The sequence below is a fragment of the Heterodontus francisci genome, chromosome 18, assembly GCF_036365525.1.
Source record: "Heterodontus francisci isolate sHetFra1 chromosome 18, sHetFra1.hap1, whole genome shotgun sequence".
In the NCBI taxonomy this organism is placed as follows: Eukaryota; Metazoa; Chordata; class Chondrichthyes; order Heterodontiformes; family Heterodontidae; genus Heterodontus; species Heterodontus francisci.
In genome coordinates this window covers 84,166,801-84,181,858 of record NC_090388.1, presented here as the reverse complement: position 1 = coordinate 84,181,858, position 15,058 = coordinate 84,166,801, and the positions used below count along the sequence as shown (strand labels likewise).

Sequence of the window (15,058 nt, the reverse complement as noted above, 5' to 3'; positions counted from 1 at the left end):
TTCATTAAAAAGGGGAAAATAGAGTACGAGAGCAAGCTTGCAGGGAATGTAAAAACTGACTGTAAAAGTTTCTATAGGTATGTGAAGAGAAAAATATTGGTGAAGACAAATGTAGGTCCTTTACAGTCAGAAACAGGGGCATTTATTATGGGGAACAAAGAAATGTTTGACCAACTAAATGCATACTTTGGTTCTGTCTTCACAAAGGAGGACACAAATATCATACCAGAAATGTTGGGGAACACAGGGCTTAGTGAGAGAGAAGAACTGAAGGAAATCAGTATTAGTAGAGAAATGGTGTTGGGGAAATTGATGGGATTGAAGGCCGATAAATCCCCAGGGCCTGATGGTCTGCATCCCAGAGTACTTAAGGAAGTGGCCCTAGAAATAGTGGATGCATTGGTGGTCATCTTGCAAGATTTTATAGAATCTGGAACAGTTCCTACAGATTGGAGGGTAGCTAATGTAACCCCACTATTTAAAAAGGGAGGTAGAGAGAAAGCAGGGAATTATAGACCAGTCAGCCTGACGTCGGTAGTGGGGAAAATTCTAGAGTCCATTATCAAAGATTTAATAGCCGAGCACTTAGAGAAAGTGGTAGAATCGGGCAGAGTCAGCATGAATTTACGAAAGGGAAATCACGCTTGACAAATCTACAATAATTAGCGTTGATGAGGGGGAGCCAGTGGATGTGGTTTATTTGGACTTTCAGAAGACTTTCAACAAAGTCCCACATAAGAGATTAGCGTGTAAAATTAAAGCGCATGGGATAGGGGATAGTGTATTGCGATGGACAGAAAATTTGGTTGGCAGACAGGAAACAAAGAGTAGTGATAAATGGCTCTTTTTCCGAATGGCAGGCAGTGACTAGTGGGGTACTGCAGGGATCGGTGCTAGGCCCCCAGCTATTCACAATATATATTAATAATTTAGATGAGGGAACTAAATGTAATATCTCCAAATTTGCAGATGATACAAAACTGGGTGGGAGGGTGAGTTGTGAGGAGGCTGCAGAGAGGCTTCAGGGTGATGTGGACAAGTTGAGTGAGTGGGCAAATTCATGGCAGATGCAGTATAATGTGGATAAATGTGAGGTTATCCACTTTGGTTGCAAAAACAGGAAGGCAGATTATTATCTGAACGGCTATAAAATGAGAGAGGGGAATATGCAATGAGACCTGGGTGTTCTTGTACACCAGTCACTGAAGGTAAGAATGCAGGTCCAATAGGCGTTAAAAAAGGCAAATGGTATGTTGGCCTTCATAGTGAGAGGATTCGAGTACAGGAGCAGGGATGTCTTGCTGCAATTATACTGGGCCTTGGTGAGTCCACACCTAGAATATTGTGTGCAGTTTTGGTCTCCTTATCTGAGGAAGGATGCTCTTGCTATAGAGGGAATGCAGCAAAAGTTTACCAGACTGATTCCTTGGATGGCGGGACTGACGTACGAGGAGAGATTGAGTCGGTTAGGATTATATTCGCTGGAGTTCAGAAGAGTGAGGGGGGGATCTCATAGAAACCTATAAAATTCTAACGGAACTTGTGCAGGAAGGATGTTCCTGATGGTGGGGGAGTCCAGAACCAGGGGTCATAGTCTAAGGATATGGGGTAAACCACTCAGGACTGAGATGAGGAGAAATTTATTCACCGAGAGTGGTGAACCTATGGAATTCACTACCACAGAAAGCAGTTGAGGCGAAAACATTGTATGTTTTCAAGAAGGAGTTAGATCTAGCTATTGGGTTTAAAGGGATCAGAGGATATGGGGCGAAAGTGGGAACAGGTTACTGAGTTTGCTGATCATAATGAATGGCGGAGCAGGCTCGAAGGGCTGAATGATGTGCTCCCGTTTTCTATGTTTAGCAGCAGGCGAGTTCGTAACAAAAGGACACAGATTTAAGATAATTTACAAAAGAACCAAAGGCAACATAAGGGAGCAAATGTATGCAGTGAGTTACAATGATCTGGAAATGCACTGCGTAAAGGAGTGGTGGAAGAAATTGGATGAAAACATTTGTGATTCTATGGGGAAAGCCCTGGGGGGTGGGACTAGCTGTATAGCTCTTTAAAAGAGTGGACACAGGCACGGATGCCCTCCTGTGTTATCATTTAAAATACTGAAGGAATTCAGGAATATGTGGAAAGTGTGGGAGGGTGGAGTTGAGGTAGAAGATCAGTCGTGATCCTGTTGAATGGCAGAGCAAGCTTGAAGGGCCAAATAGCCTGCTCCTATTTCATTATGTTCATATATGGTAAGGGAGGAAAGATGACAAATTTAGAGAAGAACTTGTATGGGGTTTGAACTCCTGACCTTTCGGTTGCTAGTATTCTACCATAGCTATTAGACCATCCTTGTGGAGTTCTAAATTGATGTATCTGGTGGTGTTTAGATAAATTGTGTGCATGTTCCGTCTTCAGCTGTAGTGCATCAATTTAGGGCTTATTTATTTAATTAACTATTTTGTGGCTGCCACTGTTTGTATTTGTTCAGGGCAAAGCCCCCATCAAAATATGCGATTTGGATTGTGGTGGGAGAAACGCACTGTTAGGCAATCTGTGGAGGGACAGGATTGAATTAACATATCATTTCAAACTGTCCAAATTAAAGAAAGCCCCAGCCAAATTGTACGATCTATTAACCTCTGAATGAGGCTAACCAAACTAGGTGTCTTTAAATCAGCAAATTAACTGTTTAATTAGAAAAACTAAATTCTTAAACACTATGAAAATAAAAACAACATTTAAAATACAAAAAAGAGTCCTTGCAAATTTACAGCCCAGCGTTGCTTGAAGTCCTCACAGCCGTCTGATGGGGAAAAAAAGTTCCTCCACAGTGGAACAGTCCATAGTTTAATTCCAGCAGTAACTGATGCCTTCCTTCCTTCAGCGATGGATTTCAACAATTAACAACTTTTTGAGAATTAGAACATTACAGTGCAGTACCGGCCCTTCGGCCCTCGATGTTGCGCCGACCTGTGAAACCATCTGACCTACACTATTCCATTTTAATCCATATGTCTATCCAATGACCACTTAAATGCCCTTAAAGTTGGCGAGTCTACTACTGTTGCAGGCAGGGCGTTCCATGCCCCTACTACTCTCTGAGTAAAGAAACTACCTCTGACATCTGTCCTATATCTATCACCCCTCAACTTAAAAAAGCTATGTCCCCTCATGTTTGCCATCACCATCCGAGGAAAAAGACTCTCACTATCCACCCTATCTAACCCTCTGATTATCTTATATGTCTCTATTAAGTCACCTCCTCCTCCTCCTCCTCCTCTCCAATGAAAACAACCTCAAGTCCCTCAGCCTTTCCTCATAAGACCTTCCCTCCATACCAGGCAACATCCTAGTAAATCTCCTCTGCACCCTTTCCATAGCTTCCACATCCTTCCTATAATGCGGTGACCAGAACTGCATGCAATACTCTAGGTGCGGTCTCACCAGAGTTTTGTACAGCTGCAGCATAACCTCGTGGCTCCGAAACTCGATCCCGCTACTAATAAAAGCTAACACACCATATGCCTTCTTAACAGCCCTATTAACCTGGGTAGCAACCTTCAGGGATTTATGCACCTGGACACCAAGATCTCTCTGTTCATCTACACTACCAAGAATCTTCCCATTAGCCCAGTACTCTGCATTCCTGTTACTCCTTCCAAAGTGAATCACCTCGCACTTTTCCGCATTAAACTCCATTTGCCATCTCTCAGCCCAGCTCTGCAGCCTATCTATGTCCCTCTGTACCCTACAACATCCTTCGGCACTATCCACAACTCCACCGACCTTAGTGTCATCTGCAAATTTACTAACCCACCCTTCTGCACCCTCTTCCAGGTCATTTATAAAAATGACAAACAGCAGTGGCCCCAAAACAGATCCTTGCGGTACACCACTAGTAACTAAACTCCAGGATGAACATTTGCCATCAACCACCACTCTCTGTCTTCTTTTAGCTAGCCAATTTCTGATCCAAAGCTCTAAATCACCTTCAACCCCATACTTCCGTATTTTCTGCAATAGCCTACCGTGGGGAACCTTATCAAACGCCTTACTGAAATCCATATACACCGCATCCACTGCTTTACCCTCATCCACCTGTTTGGTCACCTTCTCGAAAAACTCAATAAGGTTTGTGAGGCACGACCTACCCGTCTCAAAACCGTGCTGACGATCGCTAATGAACTTATTCTTAAGATGATTATACATCCTGTCTCTTATAACCCTTTCCAACATTTTACCCACAACCGAAGTAAGGCTCACAGGTCTATAATTACCAGGGCTGTCTCTACTCCCCTTCTTGAACAAGGGGACAACATTTGCTATCCTCCAGTCTTCCGGCACTATTCCTGTCGACAATGACGACATAAAGATCAAGGACAAAGGCTCTGCAATCTCCTCCCTAGCTTCCCAGAGAATCCTAGGATAAATCCCATCTGGCCCAGGGGACTAATCTATTTTCACACTTTCCAAAATTGATAACACCTCCTCCTTGTGAACCTCAATCCCATCTGGCCTAGTAGCCTGAATCTCAGTATTCTCCTTGACAACATTTTCTTTCTCTACTGTAAATACTGACGCAAAATATTCATTTAACACTTCCCCTATCTCCTCTGATTCCACACACAACTTCCCACTACTATCCTTGATTGGCCCTAATCTAACTCTAGTCATTCTTTTATTCCTGATATACCTATAGAAAGCCTTAGGGTTTTCCCTGATCCTATCCGCCAATGACTTCTCGTGTCCTCTCCTTGCTCCTCTTAGCTCTCCCTTTAGATCCTTCCTGGCTAGCTTGCAACTCTCAAGCGCCCTAACTGAGCCTTCACGTCTCATCCTAACATAAGCCTTCTTCTTCTTGACAAGCGCTTCAACTTCTTTAGTAAACCATGGCTCCCTCGCTCGACAACTTCCTCCCTGCCTCACAGGTACATACTTATCAAGGACACGCAGTAGCTGCTCTTTAAATAAGCTCCACATTTCGATTGTTCCCATCCCCTGCAGTTTCCTTCCCCATCCTACGCATCCTAAATCTTGCCTAATCGCATCATAATTTCCTTTCCCCCAGCTATAATTCTTGCCCTGCGGAATATACCTGTCCCTGCCCATCGCTAAGGTAAACCTAACCGAATTGTGATCACTATCACCAAAGTGCTCACCTACATCTAAATCTAACACCTGTCCGGGTTCATTACCCAGTACCAAATCCAATGTGGCATCGCCCCTGGTTGGCCTGTCTACATCCTGTGTCAGAAAACCCTCCTGCACACACTGGACAAAAACTGACCCATCTAAAGTACTCGAACTATAGTATTTCCAGTCGATATTTGGAAAGTTAAAGTCCCCCATAACAACTACCCTGTTACTCACGCCCCTGTCGAGAATCATCTTCGCTATCCTTTCCTCTACATCTCTGGAACTATTTGGAGGTCTATAAAAGACTCCCAACAGGGTGACCTCACCTCTCATGTTTCTAACCTCGGCCCATACTACCTCAGTAGACGAGTCCTCAAATGTCCTTTCTGTTGCTGTAGTACTCTCCTTGATTAACAATGCCACACCCCCCCCCCCCTCTTTTACCATCTTCTCTGTTCTTACTGAAACATCTAAATCCCGGAACCTGCAACATCCATTCCTGCCCCTGCTCTACCCATGTCTCCGAAATGGCCACTACATCGAGATCCCAGGTACCAACCCATGCTGCAAGCTCACCCACCTTATTCCGGATGCTCCTGGCGTTGAAGTAGACACACTTTAAACCAGGTTCTTGCTTGCCAGTGCCCTCTTGCGCCTTGTAACCTTATCCCTGACCTCACTACTCTCAACATCCTGTACACTGGAACTACAATTTAGGCTCCCACTTGCAAACACTTCCAATAGCATCAATCTGACTTCAGAGTTTTTGAGGGATAAAAGATTGTCACAGTCTAACTTCCCTTCCTTCAGTTTAAATTACCAGAGATCTCCATTTTGGCTTGATTTTTTTTTAAATTTTGAGATAATAATTAAACAGACAAAATTCTCTTCCTTCAGTTTAAATGGCTGAGAGCTCTTCTTTCAGGTGCTAACAACAACTGACTGTCTGTCTGTGTTCTCTTACAACAGACTGTCTTCAACTAAAAAAAAGCCAGTTCAAAATTGAATTGTAACATTGTCTTTCCAGTCCTGGGTCCCTAAATGGCTGTTGCCGGGTAACCAGGATGTATTCTCTGAAGCTGCTTGGTTCCCTCTCCTTATGGTTGTATCCAACGGCAACCAAAATGCATTTTCTCTAACTCCTGAGGCTTGCTGGTTCTTAAAGCAGTACGGCTCCTTTTCCAGTCTTAAAGACTCACCACATATTCTCTAGAGGAAAATAAACTACAGTACCATGACCTATATAATTGATTTTTTTGCTTGTCTGCTATTGTTTGATTTGCAATCCAGTGCCACTTTTGAGAGCTGGAATTATCCATTTCCCACTTGAAGTAGCACAGGCCCTGAAAGCTCATGGGGTCCTCAAAAGCCTGGTTTATTATTTATTCATCTAGTGCTTAAGCCCCACTTGTCTAAAAAGGCAATGCAATTTTTGTAGTTAGCAAGTGGCTACTTTGGTAATGGAGGGTGGAGAAGGAGCTATGGAAGAATGGTGTGGGAACAGGTAGATGTTGGGATATGGGCTGAGGAGGTGAACGCTATGAAGCAGCATAGGAAACAGCAATGGAAGGTCAGAAGAAGCATAGAAAGCTTGTACCTCAATAAACCAGAGTGTGCTTTTTTACCTTTTGTAATATCTGGGGTAAACTTAGTGAGACCCAATATTTTCTCCGGGCATCCATGCTGAGAAGTTTTACATGAAGTAAGATTTATGGACTGGATGTATGTGCTTATGCAATATAGATTGGCGAGTTTTTTAAATCATTATTTACTAAATCTTGTCTTCCATTCACCAACTTCTGCCATATCTCACTTAGCAAACTCAGCCATGTCTTTTGTTGCTTCTCTAGCACCTCTATTCTGCTGTAGGCTTCAGGAACATGGTTTTAAAAATAACTTCTAACAAATATCTTTCAAGGCTGGTGATGAGAATACACCTTTGGATGAGAATGGGTTGATAATACCAAGTGACACAGATTTTGTCGACACCTGGGAGGTAAGTGTTTGTGAGTTTGACTTAATTCTTTGGTTTCATTTTAGATGAAAGTTCAGCCTTCCAAAATTAATCACGTTTATAATTTCTCAAGTAATTTTAAATGGAAAGATTGTCTATAGAGATGCTTTTTTGTTTGAAGCTCACTTTGAACTTTTTATAAATTTATTCCCCTCCCTGCTTGGCTGCTCTAGTGACTTCAGTTACACTAAATGTCACTGCATTCTGGATAGTCCTTATGTTAATCTGGCGTTAATTCGCTTAATTTTAGGAGCAACATTATTTTTCCTTTGCAGGCTATGGAAGAATTGGTTGATGCTGGAATGGTTAAAGCTATAGGAGTGTCCAACTTTAACTGTGAGCAGATTGACCGGATCCTAAATAAACCAAACTTGAAGCATAAACCTGCAGTCAGCCAGGTGATGTCTAGATCTGTTATTTTGTAATCATGAGATTCTAGAGTTTTACTACTGTTTTTCATATGGCATTTAATGACATTTCACAAAGAAATTGGCACTAGTTCAGTGCCCTATTGAATTTTGATATTGATATTTTCTTTTCTGTTCTGCTTGCTTTAATAGATTGAATGTCACCCTTACCTGACTCAAGTCGATCTGATTTCTTACTGCTGTTCAAAAGGCATCGCTGTGACTGCCTATAGCCCACTTGGATCTCCAGATAGACCATGGTATCTGATATACTAATTCATTAACCTGCACCTATTCTGCTAAAACTGCTAATCTAGCTTGAAGACCCTGGATAATGTATATCTTAAAAAAACGTGCATCTCGTTGTACATTTTCCAGTTCTGGGATCTGTTGCTGGTGTGTTTGCCAAGGAGATTGGTCTGGTGGATGGGTGACGGGAGTCCTGTGCTTTATTTAATGTTTATGGATTCCTTCAGAATAGAGAGGCAAAACCACTGTACTTGATGTTTCCAACTTCCTTGACTCAACTTGTATCGTTTACACCCCTGAGGAGTGTGCTTTCACTTTGTTATGCTAACGAAATATTGCGTGGACCTTTATTGACACTTTGGCAGATTTTCTCCTATAGTAAAGGCGGATTAAAAAGTATTCCTTTAGTTAATTAGCCAAGATCTCTGCATCCACAAGAATATAATCTTTTTGGTCCCTAATTGGCCTCAATCTTCCTTTGACTACCTTTTTGACTATTAATGTTTATAAAAGACTTTTTATGCTAGCCACTAATTTGTTCTCATTCTCCAGTTCTTTAGCTTTGGATGCTTTTCCTTTCCACCTCATAGGAATATGTCTGCTCTGTACCTGAGCCATTTCTTCTTTGACGGTCCCCCATTATTCAGTTACTGTTGACCTACCAATTTTTGTTTCCAATGTACTTGGGTCAGATCCTTTTTCAACTCATTTGAAGTTGTTGCTCCTCCAGTTAAGTATTTTTACACTTCGTTTGTTCTTTGTCCTTTTCTATAACTCTGTAAACCTGATGACATTATGATCACTGTTTCCCAAATGCTGTCCCACTGAAACATGGTCCATTTGTCCCATTTCTGGAGATGCACACTGATCAAGAACGTTCTCTTGTACACGTTTCAGGAAAGGCTCCCCGCCTTTTGCTCTTTATATTTCTTATCCCAATCTATGTTAAGATGTCTTGCTGCAATTCTGCAGGGTCTTGGTGAGTCCACACCTGGAATATTGTGTACAACTTTGGTCTCCTTATCTGAGGAAGGATGATCTTGCTGTAGAGGGAGTGCAGCGAAGGTTTACCAGACTGATTCCTGGGATGGCGGGACTGACGTATGAGGAGAGATTGAGTCGGTTAGGATTATATTTGCTGGAGTCCAGAAGAGTGAGGGGGCAATCTCATAGAAACCTCTAAAATTTTAACAGGACTTGACAGGGTAGATGCAGGAAGGATATTCCTGATGGTGGGGGAGTCCAGAACCAGGGGTCATAGTCTAAGGATACGGGGTAAACCTTTCAGGACTGAGATGAGGAGAAATTTCTTCACCCAGAGAGTGGTGAACCTGTGGAATTTGCTACCACAGAAAGCAGTTGAGGCGAAAACATTGTATGTTTTCAAGAAGGAGTTAGATATAGCTCTTGGGTTTAAAGGGATCGAGGGATTTGGGGCGAAAGTGGAAACAGGTTACTGAGTTGGATGATCAGCCATGATCATAATGAATGGCGGAGCAGGCTCGAATTGCAGTATGGTGTACTCCTGTTTCTATTTAATTGAAGACCCCATTATCACTACTATGTAGTTCTTCTATCTTTCTGTACCTTGCCTGAAAATTTTCTCTTCTATCTTCTTACTACTCTTTGAACACAAGAAATAGGAACAGGAGCCAACCATGTGGCTCATTGAGCCTGATCCACCATTCAATACAATCATGGCTGATGTTAGACTTCTATTCCACTTGTCCACCCACCCGCCATATCCCTTGATTCCCTGAGGCCAAAAATCTGTCTATGCCAGATCCACAACCCTCTGGGGTAGAATTCCAAAGATTCACAACCCTTTGAGTGAAGTAATTTCTCCTCATCTCAGTCCTAAATGATCGGCCCCTTATCCTGAGACTGTGCCCTGTGTTTTAGATTTCCCTGAGCAGCGGAAACCATCTTTGTGTCTATGCTGTCCAGCCCCTTCAGGATCTAGTATGTTTCAATAAGATCACCTCTCATTCTTCTAAACTCCAGAGAATATAGGCCCAATTTACTCAGCGTCTCATCATAGGCAACCGCCTCATCCCAGGGACCAATTTAGTGAACCTTCGCTGTACCACCTCCTATGCAAGTACATCCTTTCTTAAATGTGGAGATGAAAATTGTACATAATTTACATAGTCCAGATGTCTTACCAAGAGCCTGCACAATTGTAGCAAGACTTCCTTATTCCTGTACTCCAGTCCCCTTGCAATTGAGGCCAACGTGACATTTGCCTTCCTAATTGCTTGCTGTATCTGAATGCTGACTCTCTGCATTCCTTATACAAGAACACAAAAGTCTCTTTAAACATCAACACTTGTATGTTTCTCACCTCTTAAATATTCTGCTTTTCTATTCTTACAACCAGTGAATAACTTCACATTTCTCTACATTATACTCCATCTACCATCTTGTTGCTCGCTCACTTAAAGTGTCTACATCTATTTGCAGCCTCTGTGTCCTGCCCACAGCTTATCTACCATTGTATCATCATATATGTAAGTATCTTTGTACAAATTGCTGGTTAGGCCACAGCTGGAGTATTGTGTACAGTTCTGGTCACCACATTACAGGAATGACATAATTGCTCTGGAGAGCGTACTGAGGAGGTTTACAAGAATGTTGTCAGGGCTTGAAAGTTGGAGCTATGAGGAAAGATTGGATGGGCTGGGGTTGTTTTACTTAGAACAGAGGAGGCTGAGGGATGACTTAATTGAAGTGTACAAAATTATGAGGCGCCTAGATAGAGAAGACAGAAAGGACCTGTTTTCTCGTGGCGGAGAGGTCAATTACCAGGGGGCACAGATTTAAGGTGATTGGTGGAAGGATTAGAGGAGATATGAGGAAAAACATTTTGACCCAGAGGGTGGTGGGTGTCTGGAATTCACTGCCCGGATCGATGGTGGAGACAGAAACCCTCAACTTGTTTTACAAGGTACCTAGACATACACCTGAAGTGCTGTAACCTGCAAGGTTACGGGCCAGGTGCTGGAAGGTGGGATTAGATTGGGCTGCTAGTTTTTTTTTTTAATTAGCCGGTGCAGACACGATGGGCTGAATGACTTCCTTCTGTGCTGTAACTTTTCAATGGTTCTATGCATTACTCTCTGTCTCTCCATCTAAGTCATTAGTATAGATTGTAAATAGCTGAGGCCCCAGCACTGATCCTTACTCCCCTATTCACTGCCTGCCAATTTGAAAATGCCCCATTTATGCCCACCCTTTGCTTTCTGTCCGCTAACCTATCCTCTATCCATGCTAATATATTGCCTCCAACTCCATGCGCCCTTATCTTGCCTATTGTGTGGCTCCTCATCGAATGCCTTTTGGAAATCCAAGTATACTGCATCTATTGGTTCGCTTTTATCTCACTACTCGTTACATCCTCAAAAAATCTCATTTGTCAAACAGGATTTCCCTTTAGTAAAACCACGTTGACTTGTTCTAATCATACTGTGCTTTTCTAAGTGCAATGTTAAGACATCCTTAATAGATTCTAGCATTTTCCCAATGACAACTGTTAGGCTAACTGGTCTGTAGCTCAGTTTTCTCTGTCCCTCCTTTCTTGAAAAGCAGTGTAACGGTTGCCAACTTCAGTCTGATGGGACCGTTCCCAAATAAGAGGAATTTTGGAAAATAGCTAGCGCATCCACTATATCTGCAGCTATCCCTTTTAGAACCCTAGGGTGTAGACGATCATGACCCGGGGATTTGTCAGATTTTATTCCTTTAAGTTTCTCCAATACTTTATCTCTGCTGATATTAATTTCCTCTAATTAGCCCCTAGGTTACTGTCTATTTCTGGTTTGGAATTTGTGTCTTCCACTGTGAAGACAGACACAAATATTTGTTCAATGTCTCTGCCATTTCCTCATTCCCCATGATAATTTCTCCTGTCATTACTTCTAAGGGACCAATGTTTACTTTACCTACAAAAGCTCTTGTAGCTTGTTTTTTTTTGTATTACTGGTTCGTTTACTCTCATTCTGTTCCTTTTTTTTTAATCAACTTTTGGTGGCCCTTTGGTTTCTAAAACATGCCCAATCCTCAGGTTTGCTACTTTCTGTTTTGCAACTTTGTAAGCCTCTTTCAATCTAAACTTCCTAAGTGAGCCATGGATGGGCCTTTCTTGCTGAGTTTTTGTTTTTCAAAGAAATGTATTTTTGTTGAACATTTTGAGTTGTTTCTTTAAAGGTTTCCCACTGTTCATTTACTGCCATACCTTTTAGTCTGTTTATCCAAATTATCTTGGCCAGTTTTCCCCTCATACCTATGTAATTGGCTAAGTTTAAGCTCAAGGTTCTTGTTTGTGATTGGAGTATGTCACTTTCAAACTTAACATGGGATTCAATGATATTATGATCACCATTTCCCAGTGGATCTTTTACTATGACATTTCTAATTAACCCTGCTTCATTACACAATACTAGATCTAAAATAGCTTTATCCCTAGTTGGTTCCACAACGCATTGTTTCCAGGATAGTTTATTGAAGCATTCATCTTCTAGACCACCCAGGAATGTAATTGTTCTTAATTCTAACTGAATGATCTCTGACTTTGATTCTGACTGCATCCCTCTCAAGTCCTATTTATCTCATTATTGTAAAACTGCTGATTTTGTTTGTCATAAACAAAATGACTACTTTCATATGCTGGCATACTTTCTCCATTATGGGAGATAAATGCAGCTTATTCTGAGCAATTGGACAATAAATATATGGTAGTAAGAGTCTGAATTCCTAATGTCATTGGCTTTACTGTATTTTTACAAGAGTGATATTCAAGCATTCCCACATGGATGGATACCTGCGCCTGCAGCTCACCAACCTGTTTTTATATTCTTTCATGGGATGTGGGTGTTACTGGCAAGGCCAGCATTTGTTGCCCATCTCTCATTCATTGTCCTTGACAACTGAATGACTTGCTAGGCCATTTCAGAGGGCAGTTAAGAGTCAGCCACATTGCTGTGGGTCTGGACTCGCATGTAGGCCAGACCAGGTATGGATAGCAGATTTCCTTCCCTAAAGGACATGAGTGAACCAGATGAGTTTTTACAAAAATTGATAGTTCCTTGGCACCATTACTGAAACTAGCTTTCAATTCCAGATTTTTATTAAGTAATTACATTAATTGAATTTAAATTCCACCAGTTACTGTGGTGGGATTTGAACCCATGTCCACAGGGCATTAGTCTGGGCCTCTGGACTAGTCCATTAACATTACACTAGCATCTCCACTAAATTATTTACCACACTCTGTACGTTCACATATATGCATAGTAAAGCCAATTTAGGCCTTCTTGCATTCCCTCTTTCTCTGACCCCACCTAATACCTAACCGCACTGAAGTTCAGCTGCAGCGTGGTCCAAGGGGGCTAGATCCTGAGGCTGCATTATATCAGCCATGAATAAATTGTGTTGCTTACACCAGTCAGTTTTTTCTTCCCTCTTAAGATGAAGTCAAAGGAAGTTCAATGAAGTTGTTAGAAATGTTACCTCTGTGCCCTACCTCTGGCATGGATGACAGTTGTCAAATGGAAGGAGGTGTTTGAAGAGTGGGTCTTACTACTGAAGAGTGAATGTTTACAAAAGTTATTTTTCTGGGTTTAGCTTCAGCTAGGAAGAGTCCTAATTCCATGTGTTCACCTTGTTTCCTTACCTTGACTTCCTTCCCCTTTTCTTGAACTATATATCTCATCTAGTCTTAAAATGTTATCTCTGTTTCAGTCACTGCGTACATTCCACAACCTCTACGTTTTTTTAAAAAAAGTTTCTGCTACTCTCTCAACTCTCTTTCATTGAATCTTTTATCCATGTTCCTCATTATAAACCCCTAAATTACTGGAAGCAGACTGTTTCTGTCTACACTATCTCATCCCTTCGCAATTTTATATAACTATCACCCTGTAATTTCCTCTGTTTTAACTGAAACAGCCCCAGCTGCTCTTTGCATAAACTCACTGAGCTAATAACTCTTCAGGTATTATTTCAGCTCCTTTTTATATTGCTGGGTTCAGTCACTCCTCCAAGTCCTGATTCTTTTGATGTCATCAGCACTCCAGTTTAAATAATAGACAACAAAATAAATTAAAGGATGTTGATTCTTCCTGAAAGTTTTCAACCAAAAATAGTACTTGTAACCCTCTTGGCTTTTCCTGAAAACTTTGATCCCTGAAGTCAGTCAAATTTTAGGGTCCAAGCCAGCCTTACTTTATACCAGATTGTGCACTTTATAGGACTACCTTACAGTGGGGCTGCAGTGTATTTCTTGCTCTAGTGCTATCTGTCTCTCCCGAATCTTTGTGCACCTTGTTTTTCCTGTCTGTCCAGTGTTGCATCGTGAATCCCATCCTCTTGCCAAGTTAGTTCAACCCTCCCCGGTAGCAATAGCAAGCCACCCTGCAAGGGCATTGGGCCCAACCTGTACAAGTTCGGTATCTCCCAGAATCTGTCCCAATGTTCTAGGAATCTAAAGCCCTTTCTCGTATCGCCTCTCCAGCCATGTATTCATCTTCTCTATCCTCTGTATACTCAATAGTGTCTGGCACAGGGAGTAATTCGGAGATTGGTACTTTTGAGGTTCTGCTTGCGAGTTCCTTTTGTAGCTTCTTAAAATCTGCTTGCAGGACCTCATCCCACTTTCCGCCCATGTCAGTTATATGGATACAAAGTTAGCTGAGTGGCAGGCAACAGTAGTGGTGAATGGTTATTTTTTTCAGACTGGAGGAAGCTGTACAGTGGGGTTCCCCAGGGGTTGGTATTGGACCACTACTTCGTCAAAATGACCTGGACTTGGGTGTGCATAGCAAAATTTCAAAATTTGCAAATGACACAAAACTTAAGAGTATAGGGAACTGTGAGGAGGAGAGTGATAGGCTTCAAGAGGACACAGACAGGCTGATGGAATGGGTGGGCACATGGCAAATACAATTTAATGCAGAGAAGTGTGCATTTTGGTAGGAAGAATGAGGAGAAGCAATGTAAAATAAAGAATACAATTTCAAATGGGTGCAGGAGCAGAGGGACCTGGGGGTATATGTGCACAAATTGTTGAAAGTGGCAGGGCAGGTTGAGAAAGTGGTTAAGGAAGCATATAGGATCCTGGGTTTTATAAGCAGAGGTATAGTGTACAAAAGCAAGGAAATTATGGTAAACCTTCAATAAAATACCGGCTTGAGCTCAACTGAAATATTGTGCCCAATTCTGGGCACCACACTTTGAGAAGGCATTGGAGAGG

At 41.9% G+C, this 15,058-nt stretch overlaps 1 protein-coding gene across 1 annotated transcript in view; it reads left to right on the top strand.

Moving 5' to 3' along the window:
- LOC137379754 (aldo-keto reductase family 1 member B1-like) overlaps positions 1-15,058 on the top strand; it is a 49,876-nt gene that overhangs the window by 11,714 nt on the left and 23,104 nt on the right. The window contains exons 4-6 of the mRNA XM_068051079.1: positions 7,058-7,135; positions 7,429-7,551; positions 7,714-7,820. Coding sequence (XP_067907180.1) covers positions 7,058-7,135; positions 7,429-7,551; positions 7,714-7,820 — 308 coding nt within the window. The remainder of the gene's footprint in view (positions 1-7,057; positions 7,136-7,428; positions 7,552-7,713; positions 7,821-15,058) is intronic.